The following is a 22,608-nucleotide window of genomic DNA, read 5'->3' as shown; positions in this document are numbered from 1 at the left end:
AACAATAAAAAATAAATAAAATTGTGCTTATTAAAATCCCTGCTTGGATGTAGTAATGAACTGCTTTAGCCAAATGTAACTAAATACCCAGTGTAACTGTTGATCCGTGCAACACAGTGTAACACACAATGCTTTAAGCATCAATTGGTGTCAGTGCTAGGGGATAAAAATGTATCAAATTCCACAAGTTGTGGTTCAACCAAGATTGAATGCATGCGCATTAATCTTCACCCATTGCCGTGACAGTGCTGGAATTAAGATAAATGTTAAAGAGTTTTTAGGGATAAAGGGTGCGCAGAGGCAGAGGGACACTATAGTGTTAGGAATACTTTAACCTTCTAACTTCATACAAGGAGATATTTTCTTGTGTGTAGATTGGCTAAAATATGAAGGAGGGAAGGGACAAATGTAAGGTAAAGATAAAATATTACAAACACTTAATACTGTCATAAGAGATATATCCCCTAAGGACCTGTGATATATACTCAGACAGATTCGATTTTTGGGCATTTGTTATGTCCAACCCAGCCCTATAAAAGGAGGGTGCAAAGTTAAGGTGCATATATGAAAGAGAGTTGCATTGACTTGTGTGCTTTGCTACATCTTTCTTTGAGGCAGAAGGATACTAGAGCTATATGTAACAGCATTATTAATTGGAATTGCTCTCAATTTAGTCAAGATTAGCAGAAGGGCAGCCCTGAATAAATAAGAAATAATAGGATGTAGCATGTGTCTCTGAAATGGAAGAAACAATCTGGAGTTCATATCTATTTCAAATAATCTCAATTTATCTCAAGTATATATGGCGGAAATACAGATTAACAGGACCATGGCCTTCCATTGACAGCTGTGAAATTAGTTTGTTTTTTACCTTGGTACGGCCATTTACTTTTTGGTTTAGATGTACCTCCCAGGATCTGCTGAATCAATCTTGTGTGGTTAGAGATAATATTGGAAAAGAACATTACACACATGTGCCTTTAGAGATAGACTTGGTGTCTTGAGTTGAGGAGCTCGAAGTCATGGAGCCAGAGGTGGCATGATTGTCCAATTAAAGGTGTTAGATGAATTTGTATCTGGGAAATGTATGAAACAGCTTTTGTTTTGTAAAATATAGGTAGCATAAAGGAGTCAATAGAGTTGATGGCTTTTATTTTATGAGCTATCTAATAAGGCATCTTGCGCTTTATTCCTGCCATAGACTTTATTGTGACAAGAATTAGATTATAATTCACATGTTCGTAATAAAGAAGAAAAATAAAGATTAAAAATAACAAAAGTTAACATGTATTTTATGTTAAAATATGCAACCTTACTTATTAACCTATTTAATTGTTATTTTGCAGCCATTCAAACTGCAATACGTCTTCAGCAGTCTGGTTCCCGCTCCTTGCATCGTGAACTGCAGAGCAGGCGCAGAGAACAACGAGAGCAACGGGAACAGCGTAAAGCAGCACGGGAGCAAGAAATTCAAAGGCTAGCAGAATTGCAGAATGAGAAGGAGAGGCAACAAAAGGAACTAGAGCATCTGAGGGAGGCACAGAAGCGAGCAGAAGAGGCAATTCAACAAGAACAAAATAGACACAAAGAGCAACAGGAGGAGATGCAGAGGCAACTGGCGGTACAGCTCAGGGAAGCAGAAGAGGTGAGATAAGGAAATTAAAGATTAGATAGATAGATAGATAGATAGATAGACTTTTTTTTTTTGTACAAAAATAAAATACATCAGCTTCCAGCAGGTGGGACAAACTGTTGGAGATGCCTTAGCATTTGGAACAATTACCAGTATATTGCATCTAACCTATTATGGTTTAATATCCTCAAAAGTAAATGTTAATGTTACACTTCTCTCTTGCACTCCATTGACCTCAATATTTATTTTTTTGATTGTTTCTGTTCTTCTATAGTTGTTGGCTATGTGGGTCTGGACAGGAGATCAACTTCATATCTAATGTTCCACCACTACCACATAGTCCAAAAGCCAGCCTCCAACTGCCTTCCCACCCTCTTTACATACAGCACAATGCTTATAGACAAATCGAAGGGTTTGTTTATGGGTTTTTGTCACAAATTTTTTTTTCTCATCAGCTGTTGTCACTAAAGTGGCAAAGTTTAATCACTGGTTGCTGTTATCATCATTACTGGCTCACCTAGAGTATAATGGGAGTCATTAACAGCGCTACAGAATTTGCTGGCACTATATAAATTATGAAATAACAATTAAGATCTTGTTGTTCCATGATGATCGGATGGTCTTCTGAGAGTGTAGTTTATGTTACTATTAAAACACAATCCTGATTTTTGTGATTCTAACCCACAGCATTAACAAGGTATGTTGTTCCTAACCTACAAAACGAATATTGACGTTGTGCTAGTTGTTGGATGGTTTACCTGGTAATTACAGTAGCTAGCAAGCACTTATGATTGTTTAAGTCTTTTTAAGCATTTGTTGTTAAGTTTGCTAGCAATAGCACAAAAGAACAGCCAAGACATGGAATGTTTTGGGGGATTGGTGTGCATCTGCTTTTTATTTCCTATTTTGCAGAGATCTAATTACTCCATTCAAAGGGAACTGTTTACTTATCCCCTATAGTTAAAGGGACACTATAGTCAGCTTATTGAATTTGTTCTGGTGAGTAGAATCATTTCCTTAAGGCGTTTTGCTGTAAACACTGTATTTTCTTTACATTACAGCCTAGTGATAACTTCACTGGCCACTCCTCAGATGGCTGTTAGAGCTGCTTCCTTAAGCAGTCTTGCCTAGTGTGCATCACAACATATTAGTGTCTCCACCCTCTACATGCAGACACTGAACTTTACTCATAGAGATTCATTGGTTTAATGAGGAGATGCTGATTGGCCAGGGCTGTGTTTGACTTCTGCTGGATCTGCCCCTGATCTGCCTCTTTGTCAGTCTCAACCAATCCTATGGGGAAGCATTGTGATTGGTTTAGAACAACACTTCTGATGATGTCAGCAGACAGCTTGCAGGTCTGAGGCAGACAAAGGCAGAGCCAGCAGCTTTAGGCTTGAATACGAGTAATATTTTACTATATTTAGGGGACAAGAGAAGGCCAGGGGGACTAGATGGTGGTTGTAACACTACAGGGTCAGAAATATATGTTTGTGTTCATGACCCTATAGTGCTCCTTTAACAAGTAGGCATTTGTTAAAAAAAAACCATACAAATCAATACCTCTTTCTCATAGCAAACATCATTCCCTGATCAATTCTCTGTGATTTAGGAGTTAAATCACTTTTGTTTCTGTTTATGCAGCCCTTGCCACACCTCCCCTGGCTTAGAGTGACACAGCCTGCATTAAAAATATGTTTTCACTTTCAAAAAGATGTAACTTATTTTAAAAGTTTTTAACTCCTTCTCTGTAAATTTAACTTTAATTACATACAGGAGGCTCATGCAGGTTCTGTCTAGCTATTAATAGAGCAGGAAATAAGAAATTATACATTAAACAGAATGTGCTATAAAGGAAGTGTACACTTTAGAATACATTACTCTTTACAGGAAGTGTTTAGGAAGGCTGTGCAAGTCACATGCAGGAAGGTGTGACTAGGGCTGCATAAACAAAATGATTTAACTACTAAATGGCAGAGAATTGAGCTGTGAGACCGCAGAGACATGATCTATACACCAAAATTGCTTCATTAAGCTAAAGTTGTTTTGGTGACTTTAGTGTCCCTTCCTTTAATAGAAATTAGAAAATAAAGCTTCACTTGCAATAAAATGTTAAGCACAGAGGAATTTATATTGCCTAGTGTCACAATGCCAGAAAGTGCGACTACAAAGGTAAGATTGCATTCATTTTTAAAAATGACGCAGAATCAGTGTCAATGAAACAAATCACGTGACAATAGGTGATTTTTCATTGTATTATTCAGTGATGTAAATTCCAAAGAAGTTACACTTGAAAAAAAATGTTTTGATCTTTCACCAGGCACGTGCCTCAATGCAAGCGGAGATGCAACTAAAAGAAATGGAGGCCACAAGGCAAAGACAACGAATCGTTGAGCTGGAACAACTGCAAGATCATCTTCAGGAAGCTCTGACTCAAGAAATAAGGGCACGCCGTGATGAGGAAGAATACAGACGTGCCCAGGCCAAGTATATACCCAGGCCAGCTTTAATGACATGTAGTGCTAGATTAATAAATGCATTACACCTTAGCTTTTGATATATAAATCAAACTATATACATATGCATATGTATGCAACAACATTTCCAGAAAAATAAACAAAGTTCTTTGAAATGCAACATTAAAGGAATGCTCCAGCATTATAATTAAATACATGTTTTTTTCATGCTGAGGTGTTCAATTGTCTATTTAGATTTAATGACCCCACATTCAAGTTACATACCTGTAATCTAGCTGTTTCTACACTACAGCTCTGCTCTGCACTAGTGAGGATCTCCCGGGTCAATCCACTGATTGCAACACAGTGCATGCATTGCAATCACCATGTTCAGCAAGTAGAATACTTCTCATAGAGAAGAATTAAATCCAATGCTTCTCTGTGAAATGCATTGTATTTCGCTTTGAGAAAGCAAGGAAGAACTCTCTCCCAGCTTTCAGACTGCTTATAGGCACATTGTAGACACTGTTACTACTTCATCTCATTGAAGGGATTATTGTGTATACAGTCCCCTCGTGCTGCCCTTTCATTCAGCATTTACTTGTTTTTAATGTTTTAATACTAAATGAGAGTCCTCAGCAGCCCATCTCCTCTGTGCTAATGAGGAAGCATTAGCCTGAGCAGCAATGGAGTGGGTGTGTGTGATTGGCTGCGAGTGTCAGCTAACCACTTTCAGCCTATCTCAGTGCTCATTGCTGGTATAAATTGGTATGGCTTGAAGGAAGTGTGTAATCTTTGCCTTAGCCATATTTCCAGTAAGGGCTGGACTATGCATTGACAGAGAACCTAATTCAGTGTTAAACTGCTCGAAAATGGTTTAGTTCAGGGACAGCACCAAGGGAGTCCAGGAACAATAACCAATTCACTGAGATGAAATGATTATTAGGCCTACAGTGTGCCTTTAAGGGCTTTAGGTGTTTGGAGTGTTTCTTTAACACTATACCCAGTTGCTAAGACCATTTCAAATAAATGATTCTATATAATATATGGCTCGTTCTCACAGATAAGTAATTTTCATACAGTGTCTTAGTAGCATAAATCAAACAATTTTTTTTACTTGAATAAGAGAATCACACCTTCATACTGCTGTATTGCACAATAAACATCCTTAAAAAAGTATCATCAAGTATCTTATTTTGATTATTTTTTCCTTCCTTTTTTAAATAAATCTACTTAATTTCTGCACACAGGCTGTTGATGCAAGAGGAGGAGAAACTGCGAGTATTGCTCAGAATGAGGGAGGAACAGATGCAGTATGTGGAACGCGCACAGAGGGAAAAACAAGAGTTGCAGCAAGAGATGGAGATGAAGAGTAAAGAGTTGCATGACGCCCAGAAGCAACTAGAGGATGTACGGGAAAACAGAGAGAGAGCTGATAGAGATGTGCAGGTTCAAAAAGTTTCACTACTAAATATTTACATAATCATACAGACATGACACAAATTAACAGATTTATTGCTTTTAAGATGACCCTTTCAGCATCAGCATACATCAGTATACTTGTAGATATATATTAGCATACTTGTGTATATTAGGTATATTAGGAGTCCTTTGCGCAGTGCAGACGGTCAAACACCCCTCACAGACAAAGCATTTATTCTGAACCGGTGATCGGAACATTTATAGTCTCTCTTCAGCACCAACCACATGGTCCAAGTTTCTGCACTCCATTGCGTCCCACAACAGCAAAGAAAAAACAGAGTTGGACAAAATTCTCACTCTTGAAGAGACTGTTTAGGCTGTTAAGCAGCTGAAAAGAGGCAAAGCAGCAGAAGCTGATGGATTTTCACCTGGAGCTTGGAGGTATGGTGGGTCCAGCATTACACACAGAACTTCATGATTTCTTTGCTTGCTATTTGGAACAAGGCAAACTACCAAAGGACCTCCATAATATCACTGCTCTCTGCGTAGGAAAATCCTTGCAGGGGTACTTTTGAACAGACTGGTATCCACCCATGCCAAAGAACTATTTCTAGAGAGCCAATGTGGCTTGAGAGCTAAAAGGAGCACCATTGACATGGTATTTGTTCTCAGACAGCTCCAAGAGAAAATCGGTAACAGAACAAGGGATTGTACATGATGTTTGTTGACCTCACCAAAGCGTTTGACACTGTGAGCAGAAAAGGTATTTGGCAAATCTTGGCATGCCTAGGAAGTTCCTCAATGTGATTATTCAGCTACACGAAGATCAGCGTGGCCAAGTCGAACACTGCAACAACATCTTGAAACCCTTCACAAAACAAAGCTTGAGGAGTGTGTTCTTGTCACAATCAGCTTTTTCAGCTTGATGCTTCAACAGCCACTATAGATGAAGAGGATGCTGTCTACATCCGTTACCGCATTGATGGCTGTCTATTTAAACGTGACTAAGGGCCCACACCAAGATGGTGGACTAGCTCATCAGATAGCTCTTCATTAACAATGCTGCCCTTGTTTCCCACCGGAACTTCCAGAGTGCCAAACGATGTAGCCCCAGGAGTGCCCAGTAGTGGATTTGAACCTGGGTACCTTGCAGTCCTGGGGCTGCGATGTTACCTCTAAGCCACTATTCAGCTTCAGTATGTCAGTATCTAGCCCCGTCTTGTATCCAGCACTGGGGGCTGAACATGTATTGAAATTACTCCTGTTACTCCAGGTACACCTGCTATTGATGATCTCATTAGCCAGGTATATAACCCTGCCTCTCCCAGAAGGCAGGGTCAGTTCCTTGACTCTGTTGACCGTATTGCTGTTTCGTGTGCCCCAGTTTACTCCTGACCTTGGCTTGTTGTTTAGTATATTCTGATTTCTGGCATCCTCTGACCTTTGGCTTCCCACTACGATTCTCCTGCTTTATCTGTTCCTGTACTGCGACTTGGAGAATTATCCTGCACAGCCCCCGTGCACCAACTCACAGGCCAGGTGAATTCTTACCTGACCACCTCGGCCTGTGTTTACTTGCAAGGGTAAGTATATATCTCTGCCTGCTGGACTCCCAACTCAGGTAAACCCTGACACCCTGCAGCATGTATGGCCTGCTTTGCAGAGTTTCCTGAGTTCTTTAGATTAGAAGTCAGCCTGAAGAAGACAGAAGTCCTCCACCAGCATACTCTTCATGAAGGTTTCCATCGTTTGCGCATCACAATTAACGAATTTGAGCTCAAGACAATCTATCAGTTCAGCTACCTTCGGTGCATAATCTCTTCAGATGGCAAGACAAAGAGATAAATAACAGTCTGACCAAGTCAAACAGAGTGTTTGGCAGATTATATGACAGAGTCTGGAACAACAAGTATCTAAAGAGAGGCACAAATATCAGTTTATATAGAGCTGTCATATTGACGACTCTCATGTACAGCTCTGAGTCATGGGTTACCTTTTGCCACCACCTACAACTCCTTGAGTGCTTTCACCAGCGCTGCCTCCGCATAACCCTTAACATCGATTGGAATTACTTCATCAATAAAAGCTCAGTTCTTGAACAGGCAGGGGCAGGGCATGTCTCTGGGATGGAACATTATTGCTTACCCAAGGTTGTGCTGTATGGTGAACTTGCCACTGGTCACAACAGAGGAGCACCAAAGAAGAGGTACAAGGACTCTGTGAAGAAATCCCTTAGTGCCTGTTACATTGACCAAACTCCCTGGTCTGCTCTAACTTCCAGTTGTGAGACTTGGAAACAAACCATTCGTCGGGTTGTCTCCTTCTTTGAGAACACATGCAGGGCAGGTCTTGAAAATAAAACGAAACAGAGGAAGGACTGTGATATTGTGGCATCAAAGTCAGACTAGATATTCCCATGCAGCTGCCATAGCCGGATCTGCTGCGGCCACCTTGTCAGCCACCAGCAAGTCTGCGGCAGACGTGGACAGTCCGCTTCCTAAATCTTTATTCACAAAGTCAAGCCAAGAGATATACATCAACATATTTGTGCATATACAAGTAGATAACTGTTGGTGGTTACAAATATACTACATAGACCAGTGGCGAGAATTTACAATTGCTTTTGTGTTTATAATAACAAAATATATTACCATTTTCAATTTAAATATTTTCTGTTGCTGAATGTTTTTGAAACTCCCTTTAGGTATTTTTTTTCATAGTTTAAAAGTCCAGATAGGACTGAAACGTCGACATTTTTTTGTAATATTTAATGCTTCAATAAATAAGCACGATTAGAAATACTACTGAGTGCTGCGAGTGCACTTCAACAAGGTTCTATATATATATATATATATATATATATATATATATATATATATATATATATATATATGTATGTATGTATGTATGTATGTATGTGTGTGTATATATATATATATATATATATATATATATATGTATGCACCATAATAATAAATATATATAGAACAAAAGGAAAGCAATCAATTATATTCCTGTGAGTGCAATATATGCAACCACATACTGGTGTACATACAATACTCTTCTATGTGTTTTATTTTATCTGCATGTAGATTGTTATAGTTCTTTGTATTTACTGCACAGTGTTTTAAGGGTAAATTAACTCTTTTTTTACATATTCATTTCCACTGGTATATTGAGTGTCTTAATATTTTGCCATGGGGTAGTAGTAGTAGTTTGAGACCAGGGCTTATTTTTTTTTCTTTTATAGCCTTAACCTGTTGGAAACTTAAATTATTCCTACTTTTATCTGAATTTATACTTTTAATTTCCTTAACAACCTATTTTTATATACCTTAATAGGGCTATTCATGAATTGCTTAGGAAAAAAAGCAGACTTGTTTTTAAATGTGGTATGTATATAACCATTATCATTAAATTGATATGTACTAAACAGATATTTTTGACAATATTTGTGGATGCAGATTGTGTGCATCTGATAGAAATAGCAGAGATTTACTCTGCTGCTTTTGCGGAAGCGCCACTAGTGGCTGCCTGAGAGACTGATTTGTGTGATGCCTAGGGCAGCACAAAACTAGGATACACCACTGCTCTCATCCCCATCCCCTCCTGTACCTCACCTCCACGTAGCTTGACAGAGTGGATCACCATACCCAATCTGACAGGTTGTGCTTGTTGCTCTCAGTGCGCTCCCCTCCTGCCGGTTACTTGGCGACTGCGTGCTACGAGTCGCTGTGGCCATGCACCACCCTTGAAGTTATGCCAGCACACCACAAAATTTCCCGGTGTCCCAGTGGTCTATTCCTGCCCTGTGCCTCAGCAGGGCAGCCACTAGTGGCTGCCTGAGTGACTGAGTTTTGTCATGCCTAGGGCAGCACAAAACTAGGATACACCACTGCTCTCATCCCCATCCCCTCCTGTACCTCACCTCCACGTAGATTGACAGAGTGGATCACCATACCCAATCTGACAGGTTGTGCTTGTTGCTCTCAGTGCGCTCCCCTCCTGCCGGTTACTTGGCGACTGCGTGCAACGAGTCGCTGTGGCTATGCACCACCCTTGAAGTTATGCCAGCACACCACAAAATTTCCCGGTGTCCGGGGGGCTATTCCTGCCCTGTGCCTCAGCAGGGCAGCCGTGGCCCTAGAGTGACGGGCCCGGTCTCGATTGCGACCACTTTCATCATGGTAATTCCGCCACTGTACCTAGCCCATAGCATACTAGGCATTTTAGTTCTATTGCACTTTATAATTTTTCATTGTGTTTTCTACCCCTTCCCGACCTTGGATGTACCAGGTACGTCCGTCAAAAAACGGTCGTTAACAAGCTCGGACGTACCTGGTATGTCCGCTGCAAATTGGACTCATTTACTTACCTGGACCAGCGATCCACGGCGAAGCCCAGCAGTCCCCCTGCAGCATCTCCGGCCCTCCAGGGCCATGTGATCACCATGATCACATGGTCACAATAGGAGTCTATGGAGTTGCCAGCAGGGGGACTGTCTGAGCTGTCAAGCAGTCCTCCAGCCAGCTAAAATGTTGTAAAAAAAATAATAATAATAATAAATTAAATATATTATACATATATTATATAAGTATAATATATTATAAAATAGTTAAAGCATGTTATAATATATTATACATATATAATGCATATATGTGATTGCATTATACGTGTACTTTGAGATATATACATACATACATATATATATATAATGCAAAAACCGAATAAAAACACTAACTTTGGCCAGCGTTCGTGACTAAGTGCAAAAACAAGTACAAAGTAATTAAAAACACCACCACACAATGTGATATACTTATATCAAGGAGGACCTTAATGTATACTTATAAAAAACAAAATCACAATCCATCGGAAGAAATATACAGAATTCTTAGATAAGGGACTCTAAAAAGGTATCTTAACCCCTACAGAGTATACATTTTTAAATATAGCAAACCCCCAAAATCCCTGTTATAGATACTCTGCCAAAATTACATAATGATGCCCAGAACCCCCCTGGTAGACCTATCGTCTCCTGGATAGGGTCAATAACATCTAACCTATCCAAATACGTAGATACCCACCTCCAACCCATTGTTAAATTATGTTCATCATACTTGAAAGATTCCATGAGCATTTTAAATATTTTAAAGAATTTTAAATGGGATAAGGATTTTTTATTAGTCACGTGCGATGTTGTCTCTACACATCTATAGAACACTCCAATGGATGTGATGCCACTTGTTTTTTTCTGCAAACCAATATTACTTTTCCAGAAGATCAAATTAATTTTATACTAGACAGCATCTCTTTTATTCTACATAATAATTTTTGGGGGTTTCAAGGTGATTTTTAATTACAGTGTAGAGGCACGGCTATGGGGACTAGATTTGCACCCAGTTATGTAAATCTTTTTATGGCCCACCCGGAATTTTCTTTTTATACATTCCCAACATAGCTGGACTGCAAACCTGGTCCTATATAAATGTTACATTGATGATATCTTTTTTTTTTTTTTTTGGAAAGGCAACAGGGCCTTAGTGTTAGAATATTTCTCCTTTTTAAACACTAACTTGTGGAACAATAAGTTGACTCATGAAATCCATGAACAAAGAGTCAGTTTTCTGAATCTAAAGATTTATATTGAAAAGGATAAAATAAAAACCCGAACATTCTTCAAAAAGGTGGATTTGAACAGTTATATCCACACAAATAGCTGTCAGATTGAGGAGGAATTGCTCAGATGTTGCCCAATATAACGAACAGGCCATTTTTTTAAAAAGAACAATTTTTAGAACATGGATATCCATCTGATATTTTTAAAATTCAAAAAGTTAGGGAATTGGATAGAGATAACCTCTTAGAGTACAAGTTCAGGAAGGATTCTACACAAACAAACAATGTTTCTTTAATTTTTAATTATAACAACAATCTGTCAGGATCGGGACAGGGATCCAACACGCAGAGTACAAACAGTAGCCAGATACGTATACCGGACCTTAGAATGGCCGGACTAACGTAAGTAGTACAGTATAGAATGGTCAAAGACAAGCCGAGGTCGAGGGTAACAGAAGACAGGTAAGCGAGAGACAAGCCGAATCAAGGGTAACAGAGATAAGCAGAGTAAGGTAAACAAGCCGGGTCAAAACCAAAAGGGATAATAGAATACACAAGCACTGAGTGACTAGAACAAGCTAGAACCACGACAGGGCAATGAGCTAATGAACGAAGCTCTGTTAAATACCCTGTTCAGAGCAGTAACCACGCCTCCGAGGCGTCCTGATTGGTCCTGCAGCAATTGAGTGACAGGTCATTCCGGAGGAGTGTCCTGATGACAACTTCCTGCCTAGATGCTGTAAAAGGCAGTCACTCCCTCGCGGCCGGCCTTGCATGACCGGATAGACCGTGGGGAAGGGAGCCATCAGGCCGTCTGGATGGAGGAACAGCTAAGTCTCTACCTCTTTCGGAGGTAGAGACCGCAGGTACCCTGACAGTACCCCCCCTCTCAGATACGCCCACCGGGCGGAATACACCAGGGCGAGAAGGGAATCGAGAGTGAAACGCCCTGCGGAGACGGGGAGCATGCACCTCCTCCTGAGGTACCCAACTTCTCTCCTCAGGACCATAACCCTTCCAATCGATCAGATATTGCAGTTTCCCCCGGGAGATTCGAGAATCAACGATGGAATTGACCTCATACTCCTCCTGACCCTCCACCTGAACTGAGCGGGGAGGGGCGATCGTGGAGGAGAACCTGTTACATATTAATGGTTTTAGCAAGGAAACATGAAATGAATTAGGAATGCGTAAGGCATTAGGCAACGCTAAACGATACGCAACTGGGTTAATTTGAGACAGTACCCTGTAAGGTCCAATATATCGAGGAGCAAACTTCATGGACGGCACTTTTAACCGAATGTTTCTAGTACTTAACCATACTCTATCGCCTGGAACAAACACCGGTGCTGCCCTTCTACGTTTGTCAGCGTGTTTTTTAACCAGCGTAGAATTGTGCGGAAGGATTTGTCGAGTTTGATCCCACAACTCTCTTAAATTGGCAACATGAACATCCACCGACGGTATCCCTTGAGAAGAAGACTCCGAAGGAAGGATGGAAGGATGAAAGCCATAATTCAAGAAAAAAGGGCTAGAATGCGTAGAATCACAAATGAGATTGTTATGTGCAAACTCCGCCCAAGGAATCAAACCGACCCAATCGTCCTGGTGTTCTGAAACGAAACAACGTAAATATTGTTCAACTTTTTGGTTAGTGCGTTCAGCAGCTCCATTGGACTGAGGATGATAGGCAGAGGAGAAATTCAATTTGATGCCTAGTTGGGAGCAGAATGATCTCCAAAAACGGGAAACAAATTGGGAGCCTCTTTCAGAGAAAATTGGGAAGGTATCCCATGCAAACGGAAAATCTCCCTGGCGAATATCTCCGCTAATTCGGGCGAAGATGGGAGTTTAGGTAAGGGAATGAAGTGAGCCATTTTGGTAAATCTGTCTACCACAGTGAGGATGACAGTCTGCTTTTTAGAGATAGGCAAATCAACAATGAAGTCCATTGCCAGGCAGGACCAAGGCTTTTCAGAAACCTCTAAAGGGTGCAGAAATCCGCATGGAAGCGAATGGGGTAGCTTGGTCTCGGTACAAACTTCACATGCCCCGATGAATTCTTTAATATCCTTGCGTAAGTCAGGCCACCAAAAATCTTTAGAGACCAGCGCATAAGTCTTGCGGATGCCAGGATGCCCAGCCACCTTGCTGTTATGGAGACAGCGTAGCACCTCCAGTTGGAGAGCGGCAGGAACGAAGTGTCGATCCCCAGGAGTCTGTTTGGGTGCCAAATGCTGAAACTTCATGATCTCAGAAAGCAATGGAGAGTGAATCCTGAGATTCGTGTTCGCGATGATATTCCCCTTAGGAACTATGGAGGACAGAAGTGGTTCAGTTATAGTGGATGGTTCATATTGATGAGACAAAGCATCGGCTTTAGAGTTCTTAGAACCAGGTCTATACGTAAGTACATAATTAAAGTGAGTGAGGAACAAAGCCCAGCGAGCCTGCCTGGCGGACAAGCACTTAGCCTCCCCAATATAAGACAAGTTCTTATGATCCGTTAGGATAGTAACAGGGTGTAGTGTCCCTTCCAGTAAATGTCTCCACTCCTTTAAAGCCTTAATGACCGCTAACAGTTCCCTCTCCCCGATGTCATATCTGCTCTCAGGCCCAGAAATTTTTTTAGAGAAGAAACCACAAGGGTGTAACGGTTTATCCACCCCTAACCTTTGAGACAGAACAGCCCCAACTCCTGTCTCAGAAGCATCGACCTCGAGCAAGAAAGGCAGAGTCGTATCAGGATGAACTAGAATGGGAGCTGAGGCAAAAAGTTCCTTGAGAGTCTTAAAAGCACCAAGAGCTTCCTCAGACCAGAACTTAGTATCAGCCCCTTGTTTGGTCATATTGGTAATAGGCGCAATGATAGAGGAGTAACCCTTAATGAAGCGCCTATAGTAGTTGGAAAAACCAATAAACCTTTGGATAGCCTTGAGTCCTTTGGGCAAAGGCCAGTCTAAAATAGATTGGAGTTTACCAGGATCCATTTTAAAACCTTCCCCAGAAATCACGTACCCAAGAAAGTCTACCTGAGACTGATCAAAACTGCACTTCTCCAATTTGCAGTATAGACCATGTTGCAGAAGTTTGTGTAACACCTTTCTGACCTGTCTATGGTGAGTCTCAATCTCCTTAGAGTGTATTAGTATGTCGTCCAGGTAAACAATAACACAATCATGCTGAAACTCCCTAAGTACCTCATTAATCAACTCTTGAAATACTGCAGGAGCATTGCATAGTCCAAATGGCATAACAGTGTATTCGTAATGGCCATACCGGGTATTGAATGCCGTCATCCACTCGTGACCTTGCTGGATTCTCACCAAATTGTAAGCCCCTCTGAGATCTAACTTGGTGAAGATTTTGGAGCCCTTAAGACGATCAAATAACTCGGTAATCAGTGGGATAGGATAGGCATTTCTGACAGTTATTTTATTCAAGCCTCGGTAATCGATACAAGGTCTCAGCGTGCCATCCTTCTTCTTAATGAAAAAGAACCACGCCCCAGCCAGGGAAGAAGACCTCCTGATGAATCCCTTTTCTAAATTCTCCTGAATATACTCCTCTAGAACCGAGTTTTCCTGAACAGACAAAGGATATACATGGCCCCTCGGAGGCATAGTCCCGGGTAGAAGCTTAATTTTACAGTCAAATGACCTGTGTGGCGGCAAAGAATCGGCATTCTTCTTGTCAAACACTGCCCTTAAGTCTAGGTAAAGGTCTGGTATTTGTCTTTCTGTGGACTGAGTAGGATTCTCCTGTATGTTAATATTAGCTAATGGAGAAACCTTGCACAAACACCGATCCTGGCAGCCCTGGCCCCACGAGAGTATCTCCCCTAACTCCCAATCAATAATAGGGTTATGTTCTTTCAACCATGGGTACCCCAGAACTATGGGAACGGAAGGAGACGAAATGAGCAGAAGAGATAAATTCTCCACGTGTAGGATACCAACATTTAACTCAATGGGTATGGTCTCACGAAAGATAACAGGGTCTAGTAGTGGTCTACCATCTATGGCCTCAACGGCCAAGGGTGTCTCCCTTAGCTGGGATGGGAAATTGTTTTTACTAGCAAATGCTTGGTCGATAAAATTCTCAGCAGCACCGGAATCTATCAAAGCCATAGCCCTTACTACTTCCCTCCCGCAAGTTAAGGAAACTGGTAGCAGAAGCCTGTGATCTTTATAATTAGGAGTAGAGGACAAAATAGAAACACCCAAGGCCTGTCCTCTAGAGAGACTTAGGTGCGAGCGTTTCCCGGGCGGTTAGAACAGTTCGAGAGTAAATGACCCTTAGCTCCACAATACATACACAAACCCTCTCTTCTCCTGTACTGTCTTTCCTCCTCAGAGAGGCGGGTATACCCTATCTGCATAGGTTCAGGAAGCAAAGATACCGTGGAGTCAGGACTTGGAAAAGCGGGGGCTAACCTAAAAGAAGGTCTCCGGTTCCTCTCTCGAGTGTTCTGTCTCTCTCTTAAACGTTCATCTATACGAGAGATGAACGAAATTAAATCCTCTAAATTCTCAGGGAGTTCTCTGGTAGCAACCTCATCAAGGATTACTTCAGATAAGCCATTCAAAAATACATCCATATACGCCTGCTCATTCCACTTGACCTCTGACGCCAGAGACCTGAACTCTAGTGCATAATCCACCAGTGTTCGGTTCTCCTGTTTCAGACGCAACAGTAATCTGGCTGCATTAACCTTCCTACCTGGAGGGTCAAATGTTCTTCTAAAAGCAGCTACAAAGGCGTTATAGTTATAAACTAATGGGTTATCGTTCTCCCATAATGGGTTGGCCCATCTCAGAGCTTTCTCAATAAGTAGGGTGATAATAAATCCTACCTTTGCCCTATCTGTAGGATAAGAGCGAGGTTGCAATTCAAAATGGATACTAATTTGGTTTAAGAAACCACGACACTTCTCAGGAGCCCCACCATAGCGTACTGAGGGGGTAATGCGAGAAGAAGCACCCACTGTGGCTACCTCTAGACCTGAACCGACAGGAGAAACAGGGGTATTATGTATCTCCTCTGGTGGGTTATTGGCACGAGATAATAGAGCCTGTAGCGCAAGCGCCATCTGATCCATTCTGTGATCCATGGCTTCAAACCTAGGATCAGGAGAAGCAAGCTGACTGTTTGTACTTGCAGGATCCATTGGCCCTGTCGTAATGTCAGGATCGGGACAGGGATCCAACACGCAGAGTACAAACAGTAGCCAGATACGTATACCGGACCTTAGAATGGCCGGACTAACGTAAGTAGTACAGTATAGAATGGTCAAAGACAAGCCGAGGTCGAGGGTAACAGAAGACAGGTAAGCGAGAGACAAGCCGAATCAAGGGTAACAGAGATAAGCAGAGTAAGGTAAACAAGCCGGGTCAAAACCAAAAGGGATAATAGAATACACAAGCACTGAGTGACTAGAACAAGCTAGAACCACGACAGGGCAATGAGCTAATGAACGAAGCTCTGTTAAATACCCTGTTCAGAGCAGTAACCACGCCTCCGAGGCGTCCTGATTGGTCCTGCAGCAATTGAGTGACAGGTCGTTCCGGAGGAGTGTCCTGATGACAACTTCCTGCCTAGATGCTGTAAAAGGCAGTCACTCCCTCGCGGCCGGCCTTGCATGACCGGATAGACCGTGGGGAAGGGAGCCATCAGGCCGTCTGGATGGAGGAACAGCTAAGTCTCTACCTCTTTCGGAGGTAGAGACTGCAGGTACCCTGACACAATCATAGGGAATTGAGACATATTTTAAAAAGAAACTGGCATATTTTAAAACAGGATCCTGATTTGACCCCATTCTTGGAAAATGAACCTAGGATAATTTTCAGAGGGGCTCGTAACCTGAAACAGATTTTAACCTCAAGTTTTATTGATAATGGAAATACAGATTTTATTAGTACACACAGAGGTGTCCACTATTGTGGTAACTGTGTTGCCTGTAAGAATTCTAAACCTAAAACCAAATTGAAGACTTTAAATCATTTTCAGGACAAGAAAAATTTGAAATAGGATCCTTTATCACTTGCCATTCTAAAAGCGTTATGTATGTGCTCACGTGTCCTTGTGGTCTCCAATATGTGGGTAAGAGTTCTAGATGCCTGAAAACAAGGATATGTGAGCATATTTACAACATAAAGAGAGTTTTTTTTAACCATAATGTGTCTCTACATGTTTTAAGGCACCACAATAGTAATCCCACCGCCTTGCAGTTCTTCAGTATCCAGAATGTACAGAGACACTGGAGGGGTGGCGATTTGGAGTCCATGTTGAGCAAATGCGAGATGAGGTGGATATGTGACTTAGAAACCTTGTTTCCAAGTGGACTCAACGTGGATTTCGAAATGGCAGTTTTAATTTGATTTTATCCTCATATATGCACTCTATCTTTATGCTGGGTATGAGCTTATATATAAATTCACAGAGTTGTGCATAATTAGGTAGCTTTAACTGCAATTTTCACATCTCAGAATACTGCAAATTCTGCTGTTTGTTTGTTTTGTTTTTCAAAATTTACTGATCTGATCTGTCGATTATTTTTCTCTGTTACTCCCTTTCTTTCAAATATCTATAATATACAAACTGCGTGTCTCAAATTGGTGTGTAAAAGTGTAGCGTTACTTACCTTATCCAGGGGCCGTCCGCGGTCCTCTCTTCGAGCCGCGCGCGGTCCTGCTGCTGCACGAGCCGTGCGCGGCTCATCCGACGGCTGCAACAGGAAGGCGGGCAGTGACCGCGAGAAGCGGTCACGTGTCCCGCCTGAATCTAAGAGCGCGCCGCGGGTCTCGGGCGCGCTCTTAAAGAAACAGTGGGAGCCTAAATTGGCAAAAGGCCACACTCCCCATACACTTACCTTTTGGGGGTGTGGATATGACAGGAGCCAATCACATTAATTTAGAAGGTACTTATACTCACCTTTTTCCCTTAGTCCTTGCCCTATCGTGGTTTCTGTTGCAGTTCCCTTTAGCACTTGTTGTGTTCAGTTGTGTTCCTTCGTATTGACCTTGGCTTTGTTTCTGACTACGTTCTCTCTTTATCCTTATCTGTTCTGTTTGCCAGCTTGCTGTTTACTGTGTACCAGACCCCGGCTAGTCCTAGTTTACGCTGTCTCTTTGTGCCCTTGACCTCGGATCGTTCCTGACTCTGTCTCCTCTCATATACGTCGAGTCCGGCCATTCTAAGGTCCGGTAGACGTATCTCTCCTCTGTGTTGTCTTTTGTTGAGTTGAATCCTGTGAGTTGGGGTATATTTTCGTTACAAAAAGATTACAAGGGCCATTTTGAAGTTTCAAAAAAATGTATATTTAAAGAATTATAAATCTTTGTGTAATTGTAGATTTCAGTGCTGAGCTGTTGTATACAAGATATGTTAGTGTCATGTGTTGTGGTGGTTTTCTACTCTTTTTTTTTTTACAAAAGATATAGAACTCCTTTCTGGACCCATTCAATACGATAGACGTGGTAGATGTATGTGAAGTTACCTATATTCAGATTTAGAAAATAGAAGTTAGGGAAGTCATGCTGTTTTAGTTGTGACATGATTAAAACACATTAAAATAGATTTTTCAAATTAAATAAAATCAAACTCTTTAAAAACTAGGGTAGCAATAAATAACTATGGTGTGCTCTGCCAGATGCAATATGTATTTGATGTTGTATATTGTGGAAATCAGGTTGTATTATGTGACCAATTTTGCAAAATATTAAAATCGATTGTTTTTAATATGCATATTTTCTGCACCTGCAATGTTGATGTCTATCATCTTTTTTGATGGTCTCACATTTATCTTTTTATTAATTACAGGTAGCTCAGAGGAAGCTTCATCAAGCTAGTACAAATGTTCGCCATTGGAATGTTCAAATGAATAGATTAATGCATCCTATATCCCCTGGAGGTGAGACATTTATTTCCCACAATAACGCCATAGTGTGACCAATCACCTTTTTATAACATCACTAAAGCAAATGTTCTTTAGTATTTATTTACACATCTGTACAAATGTATCTATAGATGAATATAATTTAATCTACCTATTGATATTATTTCAGTAATTTGTAAATTAATTAATACCGGGTTTTATGAATGTTACTTATCATTTAAAGTAATTCTCTAAGCACATAAACGTTTGCGTAATGAAGCAGTTTTAGTGTAAATCATGCCCCTACAGTCTCATTCTCTGCAATTTGGGAGTTAAAGGAACACTACATGGTCAGGAACACAAACATGTATTCCTGACCCTATAGTATTAAAAACACAATCTAGCCCCCAAGTGTCGTCGTCCCCCACTTTTCGTCCCCTAAATGTAGTAAATCTTACCTTTATTCCAGTCTGCTGCTAATGGCTCTGCCCCTGATCAGAATTGATGATCTTAGCCAATTACAATGTTTTCCCATAGGAAAGCATTGGGTTGGCTAAGATTGTCAAGGAGGCAGATGAGAGCCAGTATAAGCCAAACACAGTCCTGGCCAATTAGCATCTCCTCATAGAGATGCATTAAATCAATGCATTTCTATGAGGAAAGTTCAGTGTATGCATGTCGAGGGTGGAGACACTGAATGGCATACTGCACAGTGTGTAGCACTGCCCCAGGACGCACCAATGGCTAGTGGAGTTATCCCTAGGCTGTAATGCAAACAGTGCCTTTTCTCTGAAAACATTGTGTTTACTGCAAAAAGCCTGAAGGGAATGATTATACTCTTCAGAACAAATACAATAAGCTGTAGTTTTTCTGGTGACTATAGTGTCCCTTTAAATTACTTTTGTTTCTGTTTATGCAGCCATTACCTTCCCTTACTTGACTTACACAGCCTACAGTGACTGACAGCTCAGCTCATGGTCTTTGCCCGCCCCCTCTCCTCTGCTGACAGGCAGGAGAGAGTAGGCGCGCACACAGTGCCTTCTCTCTCCTGCACACGTCAGACGTATTTTAATACGTCTGACGTGTACATGGCCTTTTTAGGGCCATACATGATAGGAAGTCCCTCTGGTGGCCGTCTGAGTGACGGCCACTGAAGGTATTCCTATCAATCAATGTAAACACTGTATTTTCTCTGAAAATACAGTGTTTACATTAGATTGCCTGCAGGGAGCTATAGATTTCACCTGAACAACTACAATAAGCTGTAGTTGTTCAGGTGACTATAGTGTCCCTTTAAGTTACTATGCAAAGTGTTATTACTTTGTCTGTTCATTGTTATGTTATATGTACCTTCTATTTCCTGTTTACCTCTGACGTGGATGTCATTCTCAGTTACCAACTGGCAGGAGTAGTTACCCTAACACGCAAACCTAAAGGTAACAGTAAAGGTACACATACCAGTCCTTAGAGTGACTGAGTTAGTGCCTGAGACAGATATATGAAATGTCTGCAAGCAGACAGAATAAATGAGAGACACGCAAAGGTCAGGAATACAGAAATACACGGAATCAATAGCCAGGCTAAGATCAGGATAACAGAGAGCAAGAATAGTCACAAGCCAAGATCAGAAAATAGGAAAATCCAATACTCTGTATAAACACACCCTCAGGTAACAAAAACCACGACAGGGCAAGGACAACCAGGAAGTATATATATTATATTGGGTAGTGATTGGTCACAGAGGACCGTAATGCGTAAAGTAGATGGTGGGAACCGCACTCAATCCCAACGGCCAAGGGTGCTCCGGATCAGGACCAGCATAATACACGAAAAAGAGAGGACCACAGGCACTCCAAATTGAAACCGTATGTTGATTTATTAGGAAAAAATGCAACACCAAGCAACGTTTCGACCAACAAAGGTCTTTTTCAAGCAGAGGACCGTAATGTCACAAGCCTGTACACATCCTCAAAAAGCTACACATGGGTTGACACTATAAAAGGAGACTAATGGGAGGGGTCCACATGATATGATGTCATAATAAGGCACCAGGAAGTTAGGGATAAATGTGTGTCCATCAGAACTCAGAAAATACATAATTTCTGTGTTTGCATGGCACCGCGAGTGACCCCTTAGAGGACATATGCCTATAGGCAGGTCCCACTCTGTTTAATGGGTATTCTGACCCTGCCACTCAGGCTGCATTACATTTCTCCTTTTCTGTGACTTCAGCATACATGTGTGTATCAAGTAGTGGCTACTACTAAATTCAATTAAAACTTTTCTGCTGTGTGTTAAAACTAATGATACCACCAGGGGTACATATCTAAATCTGAATGTATCTAATATTCTTTCTTTGTGTATCTTTTTGCCTAGACAAACGAGTAGCCCCTTCTGTTGGATATCAGGGATTATGGGGTGTATCATTAACACGTCACGACTCATCCATTAAAAGGCTTCAAACATCATTTGAGAAGGATCCTGTGCACTCTCCAGGAGACCAGACAGAAAACCAACTAAATACGCAATCACCAAGCAACTCAATTTAGTCCAAGGCTATATGTGTTAATACAAAATATGCAACCATGCTCACTTTTTTTAAAGAATAATTCATTTTTAATAAAATTCATATTTATTCTCCAATATTAACTGTTCTGGAAATATATTCTACCAAAATGTAATAGTGTTTTTTGGTAACTGAGTCTTTTCCTGACAAAACAAAAGAAGATTATGGCCTGTATCATCATACACATTCTAATGATATTGTGTTAATGATAATAATATAATACTGATTTACGTGAAATAAAACACAACATTGTTGCGGTCACCGGCCCGCCGAGCCTCACGGTCGTGCCCGACCGGCACGACCGCTCCGACTACACGAGCTTACCTGCTCGTCGGCGAGCCGGGAACCGCGCACGTAGTTCTTCCGGGCATCGCGCCCAGATCCAAGATGGCGCCGACCGCGTGGTCGCGTCTATTGCTAGCCCCGCCCCCGAGAATTATACCAACGTGTGCGTGACGTCACGACGTCAACGCACACGCACGTTTTGGGGTCAGAGGTCGCCCTCTGACCAATCATAGCCTAGAGAGGGGTATTTAAACCCCTAGCTTTCCCCATTACTTTGCCATGTCGTGGTTTCAGTTTCCTGGTTTCCTGAAAGTGCTATTCTCGTGTTTCTGATTTCCTGGTATCCTGATCCTTGGCGTTTCCCTGGTTATTCTGATCTCTGGTTTCCCTGACTTGGCTTGTTTAATCGGTATTGAGTATTTTCTGGCTTCCTTGACCTCGGCTTTCCCTTTGACCATTCTCTGTCTCTAGCGTATTAGTCCGGCCATTCTAAGGTCCGGTTTACGCTCTATCCTATTATTTTCCTTTTCTTACTTATGTATATGTTTACATAGTTTCTGCGTGCTGGACCACATTACTAGTCGTGACATTACGACATGGCCATGGATCCTGCAGAACTATGCAAGCATATGATCGCATGTGAGAGTAGGGTGGAGGATATGGACCACAGGTTAGACCAATTTGCCCAGGCATTTCAGACCTTGCTCCAGAGGACTGCCTATTTAGAGGTCCCTCCGGTACCACCTGTGGTTCC

At 41.5% G+C, this 22,608-nt stretch overlaps 1 protein-coding gene across 3 annotated transcripts in view; it reads left to right on the top strand.

Annotated features, from left to right (window-relative positions):
- DEF6 (DEF6 guanine nucleotide exchange factor) overlaps positions 1-21,646 on the top strand; it is a 48,885-nt gene extending 27,239 nt beyond the window's left edge. For all 3 annotated transcript variants that reach the window (XM_063453074.1, XM_063453073.1, XM_063453077.1), the window contains exons 7-11: positions 1,347-1,645; positions 3,954-4,120; positions 5,340-5,538; positions 18,949-19,039; positions 21,380-21,646. In XM_063453074.1, the coding sequence (XP_063309144.1) occupies positions 1,347-1,645; positions 3,954-4,120; positions 5,340-5,538; positions 18,949-19,039; positions 21,380-21,552 (929 nt within the window). In that variant the 3' untranslated portion in view covers positions 21,553-21,646. The remainder of the gene's footprint in view (positions 1-1,346; positions 1,646-3,953; positions 4,121-5,339; positions 5,539-18,948; positions 19,040-21,379) is intronic.
- The last annotated feature ends 962 nt before the right edge of the window (positions 21,647-22,608 follow it).

Source organism: Pelobates fuscus, chromosome 1 (assembly GCF_036172605.1).
Source record: "Pelobates fuscus isolate aPelFus1 chromosome 1, aPelFus1.pri, whole genome shotgun sequence".
NCBI classification, from domain to species: domain Eukaryota; kingdom Metazoa; phylum Chordata; class Amphibia; order Anura; family Pelobatidae; genus Pelobates; species Pelobates fuscus.
This window is presented reverse-complemented; position numbering and strand designations above follow the sequence as displayed.